General features: G+C 42.9%; 1 protein-coding gene across 1 annotated transcript in view; it reads right to left on the bottom strand.

Moving 5' to 3' along the window:
- Positions 1–11689, bottom strand: part of bpifb2 (BPI fold containing family B member 2) — a 17653-nt gene extending 5964 nt beyond the window's left edge. Inside the window, exons 1-6 of the mRNA XM_062979788.1 lie at positions 11452–11689; positions 9792–9852; positions 5474–5565; positions 5197–5388; positions 4172–4225; positions 1102–1278 (exon numbers count right to left, since the gene is read on the bottom strand). Of these exons, the coding sequence (XP_062835858.1) occupies positions 1102–1278; positions 4172–4225; positions 5197–5388; positions 5474–5565; positions 9792–9852; positions 11452–11541 (666 nt within the window). The 5' untranslated portion in view covers positions 11542–11689. The remainder of the gene's footprint in view (positions 1–1101; positions 1279–4171; positions 4226–5196; positions 5389–5473; positions 5566–9791; positions 9853–11451) is intronic.

Genomic DNA, 11689 nt, shown 5'->3' with positions numbered 1-11689 from the left:
CATGTAATAATAATAATAAATACAGGAAAATAATACATGTAATAATAAATAGAGTAGAATAATAAATGTAATAATAATAATATCAAAGTGAAATAATAAATGTAATAATAATAATAATAATAATAATAATAATAATAATAATAATAATACAGTAGAGTCTCACTTATCCAACATAAACAGGCCGGCAGAACGTTGGATAAGTGAATATGTTGGATAATAAGGAGAGATTAAGGAAAAGCCTATTAAACATCAAATTAGGTTATGATTTTACAAATTAAGCATCAAAACATCATGTTATACCACATATTTGACAGAAAAGTAGTTCAATATGCAGTAATGCTACTTAGTAATTACTGTATTTATGAATTTAGCACCAAAATATCACAATGTGTTGAAAACATTGACTACAAAAATGCGTTGGATAATCCAGAATGTTGGATAAGCAAGGCTTGGATAAGTGAGACTCTACTGTAATAATAATAATAATAATAATAATAATAATAATAATAATAATAATAATAGAGTAAAATAAATGTAATAGTAGCAACAATAATAGAGTAGAATAATAAATGTAATAATAATAGAGTAAAATAATAAATGTAATAATACCAATAATAATAGAGTAAAATAATAAATGTAATAATAATAGAGTAAAATAATAAATGTAATAATACCAATAATAATAGAGAAAAATAATAAATGTACCATATATTCTCGAGTATAAGCTGACCCAAATATAAGCCAACCAGGATCCTCACCTGAGTATAAGCCGAGGGGGGCTTTTTCAGTCTTAAAAAAGGGCTGAAAAACTAGGCTTATACTCGAGTATATACAGTAATCCAAATTACGAAAGCGGATAATCCACATTATCTGCTTTATAGTAGATTATCTGAGTCTACACTGCCATATAATCCAGTTAAAAGCAGATATTTTGAATCTTATATGAACAAACCTCCGAGGATGCTTGCCACAGATGCAGGCGAAATGTCAGGAGGGAATGCTACTGGAAGGTGGCCATACAGCCTGAATAACTCACATCAGTTCAACAACAACAACAACAACAACAACAATAACAAGCATAGTTGTGAGGTGTTTACTCACCACTCCGAGTGTGCAAAGGGTCTGGGCCTGTGATTTAGATCTCGCGGTGTCCACAACCACCTGGACGGAAAGACTGACCCGCAAAAGAGCAGCACCTTGCTTGAAGCTAATGACGGGGAATTTGCCGAGCACCACGTTGAGCCCAAGGGCAACTTCCTTCGGAAATCGTTGTCTGATCTACAGCAGGAGGAAGGAAACAAGGAGGGTTGGTTATCTGCACTGTTGTGATCACCGAACATGCAAAGCTTTGTTGTCATTATTGAGGTGTGCTTTCAAGTTGTTTCTGACTTATGGCAGCCCTAATGTGAACCTACTGCAAGGTTTCCTGGGGCTGAGAGTGTGTGAATTATTATTATTATTTACAGTATTTATATTCCGCCCTTCTTTCTCACCCCGAAGGGGACTCAGGGCGGATTACAATGAACACATATATGGCAAACATTCAATGCCAACAGACAAACAACATATATATAGACAGACACAGAGGCATTTAACATTTTTTTCCAGCATCACGATTCCGGCCACAGGGGGAGCTGTTGCTTCACTGTCCACTAGTGGCTGTACTTCCTCATTCCTTTCTTTGTGTTTTGCTGGCAGTTTTATTATGTTGTAAATTAGTTAAATTAGCCTCCCGCATAAAGCGTACCTAAATTTCCCTAATTGACAGATGCAACTGTCTTTCGGGGCTGCATAGGTCAACAGCAAGCTGGGCTATTTAATGGTCGGGGGCTTAACCCGACCCGGGCTTCGAACTCATGACCTCTCGGTCAGTAGTGATTTATTGCAGCTGGTTACTAGCCAGCTGCACCACAGCCCGGCCCTATTCCACAACTGAACACTTTTCGCTATCAGGACGTTCTTCCAATCAACAATTGAGCCACACCGTTTACAGAAAACCTACACACACAGATAGATACTTTCATAAAAACTCCAACCATCACCCAAGTCAAAAAAGAAGCACAATCAAAGCCCTGACAGACCGTGCACAAAGAATCTTCTCCAAGGTGAACTAAACCACCTAAACTGGGCTCTACAGGCCAATGGAGACTCTACCATGGACATCAGAAGAGCTGCGAGACCAAGAACAAGCCATGAGAGTCAAGACAAAGATCCACCCAGAGGAAAGGTGTTCTTACCAGACATCAAGGGAACCACTTACCATATACTGTTGATGAGGAACTGAAAATATGGATTTTTAGACATATATTGTATGCACATTAGAAGCAGTGAAATGAAGAAAAATCAGACTCTCTCTGTGTTAGATTTTAGGGATGCACAAGCTGACAGGACAAGCTGGGAGAAGGGGGGGGGCAGTTTTCTATACATTCCAGTGTGAATTGGTTCCTAGTACAGCTTGACAGGTCAAGAGTGGCCTCTTGATGGATCTCTCTTTTGGTGTCTGTGACTTGCTACACGCTTTTAAGAGTGCTTAAGATAGGAAAATGCTGATGGTCCATATTTATGTCCATGTATGTAAGCATGTGAAGTGACGTACTAATGACGAGATGTATGTAAAAGCATGTTCTTTGTCTGAAAATGTATAAAAGGCAAGTCCACGCCTTGATCGTCTCTCTGGAAAGCTTTTTTGGAAGAGATTCCACTTCCAGGGACTCGGCTGAAATAATAAACCGGACTTTTTGGCCTCTCAAACGGATCTCTCTTTGCGGTATCTCTCCCTTCATCTACAACACTGTAGGCAAGCTGATGAAGAAACAACCTACAAACTATCTACAGACCCACTAAGAAAATCCAACAAATGCTACATTCAGCAAAGGACATGAAGGATCCTCTCACCTCTGCAGGAGTCTACCGTATACCATGCAGCTGTGGACAAGTCTACATTGGGACCACCAAACGCAGCTGCATTGCCCAGACATGAATCAAGGAACATGGAAGGCACTGCAGACTGATTCAGCCAGAGAAGTCAGTCATTAGCAGAGCACTTGATCAATGAACCAACCTGGACACAGCATATTATTGGAGAACACAGAAATGCTGGACCATTCCAGCAACTATAATGTCAGCCTACACAGAGAAGCCATTGAAATCCACAAACAAGTGGACAATTTCAACAGAAAGGAGGAAACCATGGAAATGAATAAAATCTGGCTACCAGTATTAAAAAACTCAAAAATCAGAACAGTAAATAAAGAACAACACTCTGAAAACAGAGGAATTCCAGATATGAATCAATCAGGGGCAGCTAACACCTCCGAACAAAGGATTCCCCCAGGCAGGAATGAATCTGGCAAGGCCATTAATGCTAATCAAGGTGATTAATTACAACATTCACACTGGCCTCCAACAGACAAGAGTTCTTTCTTTCTCGCACTTTGGACCTGCCACAGATATATAAACCTCCCTTGCTTAGTTTTCCTATATACCTCACAACCTGAGGATGCCTGCCATAGATGTGGGCAAAACGTCAGGAGAGAATGCTTCTGGAACATGGCCAGACAGTCCAGAAAATGCACAGCAACCCAGTGATTCTGGCCATGAAAGCCTTCAACCACAGATTTTCTCAGATTTTCTTGACCAAGAAAGAATAATAGAAGATAATCTTTTCATCCCACTTTCTGCAGAGAGGAAAATGCACAGTCATTTCTGTATACAGGCCTAAATGTGCTCCTGTATTGTGGAGTGAATGCAGTTTGACACCACTTTTACTGCCATGACTCAATGCAATGGAATCCTGGGAGTTGTAGTTTGACATGATCTGTAGCCTCTCTGGCAATAATACTACTTTGTTGATAACCTGCCCTATCTCCCTGAGGGGACTTAGGGCAGCCTACAACAAAATAAAACACAGTGGCAAACATTCAATGCCAAAATAATATATAACAGATCAAAATTAAAACAACTTAAATAAACAAGACACAGTACAGTTTGGCAATGAATGCCAAACTACAACTCCCAGGATCGCATAGCATGGACCCCTGGCAGTTAAAGTGAGATCAAGTTGCCTTCATTCTACAGTGCAGATGTCCCCAAAGATAAGTCAGAGCCAATACAGTCTCCCAAATATTCAAAGATGTTGGATGAGTCATGGAAAGGTTCCTCCAAAACATACCGAAGGGATGGCTGGTTCCAGCATGGAGGTGGTGAGGAGGTATCCTTTGAGGTTCTGCAGAGAAGCAAAGAGGTCTCAGTATTAGACTGTGAGAACGGCCAGGGGTTAATGTAAGAACGGAGAAAGAGCCCCAAACTTGGGTCAGACCAAAGGCCCACTTAAACCCAGCATCTCGCTTCTGGCAGTGGCCATACAAAGACCCATGAGCAGGACACAAAGACAAAAGTCTCTTCCATTCCCTGTCTCCCATCCAGCCAATATACGAGGGCTATCCACAAAGTACATTACGTTTTGGAATTAAAAATGAACAAAGTATAGGAGAAAACATTTACCATATGCAGTTAAAAGCCACACCGAAATACCACTTCTCAACATAGTCACCATTCAAATCTAGGCATTATCATAGTGATGAATGAGCTTTGCAACTCCTTCCCCACTAAATTCTGCCATTGCCACCAATGGCATGAAAATTTTTGTGTTTTTTGTTAGCCAGATGAAAATTAGTGTCGTATAAGCACCCCATTTTTGTTAGCGGGAACCAAATACGAAAATGAGATGACACGAAATGAACGGCCATTCCATACAAAAGCACAACACTATAGTTTACCCACATGCTATACATTTTCTAATGTGATCATTTATAAAACCCAAAACCAAACAATGACTAGTCCTACGATTTATCATTACGAAAGACTTAATCTGGGTGTCACCAAGTATATATATATATATATACACACACATATATGATTGGTTTGTGTTTATAAGCATAAGCGACCCAATCATGAAGCACAAAAAAGGGCAAATGGTATTCATAGCGATATTCGTGTAAAGAAAAGAACTGTAAATGAAAACAACTGTACAAACCACAGGAAAAATGTGGCAAAGGTGAAGCCATGGTGTGGTAAGGACATTATTCTACCCAGGTGGGACATGTGGTTGTTAGGAATTGTGGGAGTTGTAGTCCAAAACACCTGGTGAGCCGAAGCTTGCTCATGTCTGCTTTAGAGCCCCGTCATTCTACTAACCGAAGGGTTTCGCATGTTGAAATTCAGGACTCCGGATTTCATCAAGGTGGCAAACATTTGGCCGATCAGGGGCTCCGAGATGCCCATGTTCACCATGGAGTCGTGGTCATCCTTCCGAGGAGGCGGCAGAGAGAAGGGGACCTCGGGGCCGGAGGGGATGTCGAAGGGCCTGCCCATCAGTGCAAAAGCTGCCTGTGGAGAGGTCAGAAGAGTCACTCTCATGCCATTTTACATGTCAAAATAGACCACCAGAGTCACAACAGAGAGGCGCTCTTACATTTAAGTCCAGGTCGATGTAATTGCTGGTGATCTCAGGTGTGTCCAGCATGGAGTATTGGAACCTCGACATGGGGTTGATGGAATTCACACCTGGAAGTCAGACAACATGTGGTTATGGGTTTTGCCATCTTAAAGGAACTAAAGAGAATAGTGGAAGATGTCCAGAGGAGGGCAACTAAAATGATCAAAGGTCTGGAGACCATGAATCCCTATGAGGAGCGGCTTAAAGAGCTGGTCACGTTAAGCCTGCAGAAGAGAAGGCTGAGAGGAGACATAAGAGCCATGTATTAATATGTGAAAGGATGTCATCAGGGAGCAAGCTTGTTTTCTGCTGCCCTGGAAACAAGGACTCAAGGGAACCATGAGTTCAAATGATTGGAGAGGAGATTCCACCTAAACATTAGGAAGAACTTCCAGACTGTAAGAAGAACTGTTCAGCAGTGGGACTCTCTGCCTGGTGGAAGGGGAAGGTTCTTCCTTGGAAGCTTTTAAACAGAGGCTGGATGGCCATCTGTCAGGGATACTTTGTGCTTCTCCCGCATGGCAGAATGAGGTCGGACTAGATGGTCCATGTGGTCTCTTCCAACTCTATTCTTCTATGATTCTAGGGACACCTCCTCTGTTGTGGTTCCTTTGAGTCCAGAAATACAGTTTTGTGCAAAATAAAAACCGCCCTTGTTTTCTGCACAGATTAAGTCTGAATCTGGGTGTTGAAACACAATGTCCAAATATGTCTAGACTCTTTATTTCCCAATCCCAAACTAGAGACAAGGAGATTAGAAATACAATAGTTTACTTCTGCAGAAGAACTAAGGAAGTGCTTTTCAACCTATGGGTCCCCAGGTGTTTTGGCCTACAACTCCCAGAAATCCCAGCCAGTTTACCAGTTGTCAGGATTTCTGGGAGTTGAAGGCCAAAACATCAGGAGACCCACATCTGGGCAGGTCTACAAGTCAAGCCAAGCAAGTGCCAGGATTGGGTCACGTTTGATTGTTCCTGCATCATGGGTTTTGTAGTCTCAGATTTGACGCAAACATGCACACACCCAATCAAACTTCCTTTTCCCCTCTTTTCTTTCTGAATTATTTTCACTCAGCTTTATCCTTCAGTTCGGCATCTCTGTGTCTCTTTCTGTTCCTAAACATCCTGTTCCTCTTTGTTCCCAAACAAAACAATCTTCTGCGCAATTTTTTCCCCCCTCCGATCTCGGTCAGGTCAACTTGATCTCCTCTTTGCCTCTCACCCAGGTCTCTTGTTCTTGTGCTTGTCAAGGCTTATCTATCCCAAATCCCTTCCCTCTCCTTCCCTTTCTTTAACCCATTCCTCATTTCTTCTCCTTCCTTGTAAAATTCACATTGCATATCCTGGCTCCAACATGAAAGCTATCTTTGAAAACAATGCAGTTTTCTATGTTGTTGAAGGATTTCATGGCTGGAATCATTAGATTGCTGTGAGTTTTTCGAGCTGTATGGCCATGTTCCAGCAGCATTCTCTCTGAATGTTTCACTTGAATCTGTGGCTGGCATCCTCAGAGGTTTGTTAGAAGTGAGGCACGGTAGGCTGTTAGGAATGGTGGGAGTTGAAGTCCAAAACGCCTGGAGGGCCCAAGTTGGCCCATGCCGGCTCTAGAGACTAGTACACCATGGAGCAATGGATTCAAATGGAAAGAAAAGAAATTCCATCTAAACATCAGGAAGAACTTCTTGATAGTAGACAGTAAAAGTTGCTAAATAGTGGAATATGTTGCCGCCTGGGAGCTCCTTGGAGCCTTCTTCCCTGGAGGTTTCGAAACAGAGACTGGATGGTCATTTTATTTATTTTTATTTACAGTATTTAAATTCCGCACTTCTTTCTCACCCCGAAGGGAACTCAGGGCAGATCACATTATATTCATATAGGGCAAACATTCAATGCCCATAAACACATCAAACAGAGACTGGGACAGACAGACGCAGAGGCAATTTAACCTTCCTCTGAGGGGATGTTCGATTCTGGCCACAGGGGGGAGCAGCTGCTTCATCATCCACTCTGACGGCACTTCCTCATTCCAGGTCATAAATTAGTTAAACTTGCCTCCCCACTTTTTTTATAAGTGGTACCTTATTTCCTATTTGATAGATGCAACTATCTTTCGAGTTGCCAGGTCAGCAATGAGCAGGGGCTATTTTTTATTTTTAATTGACGGGTGCTCACCCCACCACGGGCTGGCCTCGAACTCATGACCTCATGGTCAGAGTGATTTATTGCAGCTGCTCAACAGCCTGTGCCACAGCCCGGCCATCTGTTAAGAGGGCTTGGATTGTGTCTTCCTGAAGGACAGAGGGACTAGATAGGATAACCTTTGAGGATCCATCTCTAGTGGAATGAAGACTGCTTGGGAGTCTGGTGGGCTCTTCTCCTCTGTAAGTTTCTTAGCAGAGACTGGATGGTCATCTGTTAAGAGGGCTTGGATTGTGTCTTCCTGAAGGACAGAAGGACTGAAGAGGACAACCTTTGGGAATCCATCTCTAGTGGAATGAAGACTGCTTGGGAGTCTGGTGGACTCTCCTTCTCTGTAGGTTTCTAAGCAGAGACTGGATGGTCATCTGTCAAGAGGGCTTGGATTGTGTCTTCCTGAAGGACAGAGGGACTAGATAGGATAACCTTTGAGGATCCATCTCTAGTGGAATGAAGACTGCTTTGGAGGCTGGTGGATTCTCCTTCTCTGTATGTTTCTAAGCAGAGACTGGATGGTCATCTGTTAAGAGGGCTTGGATTGTGTCTTCCTGAAGGACAGAAGGACTGGAGAGGACAACCTTTGGGAATCCACCTCTAGTGGAATGAAGACTGCTTGGGAGTCTGGTGGATTCTCCTTCTCTGTAAGTTTCTAAGCAGAGACTGGATGGTCATCTGTCAAGAGGGCTTGGATTGTGTCTTCCTGAAGGACAGAGGAACCGGAGAGGACAACCTTTGGGAATCCATCTCTAGTGGAATGAAGACTCCTTGGGAGTCTGGTGGACTCTCCTTCTCTGTAGGTTTCTAAACAGAGGTTGATGGTCATCTATTGTGTATTCTTTTGTGGCCCAATTTATTTGGATTGGATGACTTTGCAGTCTATTCCAACTCTTTGATTCCATAATCAAGTAGGAAGGAAAAGATAGACAGACCACACTTGGGCTTCTCCTGAATGCCCTTCAACGTGGACATTGCCAGCTCCACCCATCACCAAGCCCTTATCGAAGACAGTGGCTGCCATAATCCTATGTTGACTTAAGACCTGCGGGTCAATATTGAATTTCTTCCTCATTGCAGTCCCAAGAGTCTGTTTGACTTTCTCATCAAGAGGGGTCACGAAAGGGCAGCCTACAACACCGAGCAAACAACTTTCCTACAACTTTCCTTTAAAGGAACTGAAACAGATCTGACACCAACACAGTTCTGCAAAAAAAAAAGGTTTCTCTGCCAGATTCCTTGCAAGCAAAACCAAGCGGGCGAAAAGGTTGGGCCATTGGAAGAGGAGTCCATCCACCTCATGATCCAAACCCATGACTGAAGGCACAGCTGTTCTCCTCACCTGTCAGGCGGCTCAGACTTCAAGTTTGATTGCAACTCCCATCATCCCTAGCCTGTCTCATGAAGGGATAATGATAATGGGAGATGTCGTCTGGCAAGAAGGGTGGTGAGAAGGAAAACCGCACCTTTGGTCATGGATGGGAATCAAGTGTTTATCCATGCCTCACAACCTTTGAGGATGCCTGCCATAGATGTGGGCGAAATGTCAGGAGAGAATACTTCTGGAACATGGCCACACAGCCTGAAAGACATACAACAACCCTGTGATCCCGGCCATGAAAGCCTTCGGCAACACAACAAATCAAGTGGTTCTGTGGATGTGGCTGGACTTCAACTCCCATCGTCCTCCATCGGTCCCCAAGATCAGGTGAAGCTGCAACTCCCATCAGCTCCAAAAATGTCTGGGTTACAACTCCCATGTGCCCCTACCAGCCAGTGAGAGAGGATGCTGTGAGTTGAAGTCCAACCACACATGGAGAGCCACATTATTCCAACCTATGACTGAAGACATTATTGGTGGGATGGCTTATTCTTCTTGTTGGACTGCCACCCCCATCATCCCCAGACTGCCTAACTGAAACACCAACAGTATTATAAGTTGTGCCGTAAAGGGTACCAGGTATCGTCCAGATCCACCAAACCATCAAGGTGCCTTTGTGGAACAAACATACAACCACACGTACAGGCATGCATACTTTTTATGTACATGTAGCAGGACATTGGCTTTAACTGAGTCACTTGCACCATGAAGCTTAGCAACTTACCAACCAAGGTGCCCAGTTTGGCATTGAGTCCCAAAACCACGTTTGAAACACTCAGACACATCTGCATGGACACAAAACAGAGGAGTTAATGAAAAGACAGCGGGCAGCACGAAGCACAAAGCATTTTACTCTCAAAGCATCTTTATTTCGACTTTTCTTTGGGACACCAGGGTTTCCTCAATTTGATCTGTGCAGAACCATGAGTGGGCAATTCATGCTTGGGACAAGGAATCAAACACTGAGTATTATGGAGAATATTTTTGCAATCTCCTCTCTGGGCTGGGCTGTGGCGCAGCTGGTTAGTAGCCAGCTGCAATAAATCATCACTGACCGAGAGATTATGTGTTTGAGCCAGCCCAGGTCAGATTGAGTGGCCTAGCTCGTGGTTGACCTAAACAACCCAAAAGATAGTTGCATCTATCAAGTAGGAAATTTAGGTACCGCTTTATGCGGGGAGGCTAATTTAACTAATTTTAAAAGGTAAAGGTTTCCCCTGATGTTAAGTCGAGTCATGTCTGACTCTGGGGGTTAACTAATTTAGGACACTATAAAAATGTCCAGCAGCATGTGTGAGGAAGATTGAGGAAGTACTCCATCAAGGACTCGGTGTCACAGTGGATGATGTGGTCGTGCTGTAGTGCAGCTAGGTAGTAGCCAGCTGCAATAAATCACCACTGACCGAGAGATCATGAGTTCAAGCCAGCCTGGGTTAGATTGAGCACCTGACTATTAAATAGCCTAGCTCATTGTTGATTGAAACAACCCGAAAGATAGTTGCATCTATCAAGTAGGAAATTTAGGTACTGCTTTAGGCGGGGAGGCTAATTTAACTAATTTACAACATCATAAAAATGTCCAACAACATGTGTGCAGAAGATGAGGAAGTACTCCATCAAGGACTCGGTGTCACAGTGGATGATGTGGTCGTGCTGTAGTGCAGCTAGGTAGTAGCCAGCTGCAATAAATCACCACTGACCGAGAGATCATGAGTTCAAGCCAGCCTGGGTTAGATTGAGCACCTGACTATTAAATAGCCCAGCTCATTGTTGATTGAAACAACCCGAAAGATAGTTGCATCTATCAAGTAGGAAATTTAGGTACCGCTTTAGGCGGGGAGGCTAATTTAACTAATTTACAACACCATAAAAATGTCCAACAACATGTGTGCAGAAGATGAGGAAGTAGTCCATCAAGGACTCAGTGTCACAGTGGATGATGAAGCAACAGCTCCCCCTGTGGCTGGAATCGAGCATACCCTTATGAAGGCTGGAAAATATTACATTGCCTCTGTGTTTCTGTCTCTGTCTGTGGCATTGAATGTTTGCCATGTATATGTACATTGTGATCTGCCCTGAGTCCACTTCGGGGTGAGAAAGAAGGGTGGAATATAAATACTGTAAATAAATAAATAAATGCATAAATTAATGTCCAAGGTGGGCTTTAATTTACACCACAATCTTCTCTGGACATTTAAAGTTTGGACTTGGACATGGATTTGATTTCAAAAAGTCCTCCCTAGAAATCTTCCAGGAGATTTTGGGAACAAAGATTTTTTTTGGGGGGGGGGGGCTTTAGAGAGACACTTGTCAAAAACTTTCCCAAGTAAAGAGGACAGAAATATCATTTATATGAATAATATTTTTTTTTCTGGGCTCTGTACCTGGTCCACCAAAGCAGCACGAATGTGGTCTTGAATAGGTTTCAGAAAGCCAAGCAAGCTAAGAAAAGGCACAACACAAAGAGGAAACATCAGTGAGAGCAAAAGAAATAAAATCTCCCTTTCCCCAGTTAATTTTGATGCACGAAGCTGCTACCCCTTTAACCCCAATAACAACAACCTTATGCTAAGATCAGCTGTATATGGAACTTGTAGACTTTTGAGAGCTTTTGTTTTCTGG

This window comes from Anolis carolinensis, chromosome 4, assembly GCF_035594765.1.
Source record: "Anolis carolinensis isolate JA03-04 chromosome 4, rAnoCar3.1.pri, whole genome shotgun sequence".
Lineage (NCBI taxonomy): Eukaryota > Metazoa > Chordata > Lepidosauria > Squamata > Dactyloidae > Anolis > Anolis carolinensis.
The sequence above is the reverse complement of the archived record's forward strand: the minus strand, read 5'-3'. Positions and strand labels throughout refer to the sequence as shown.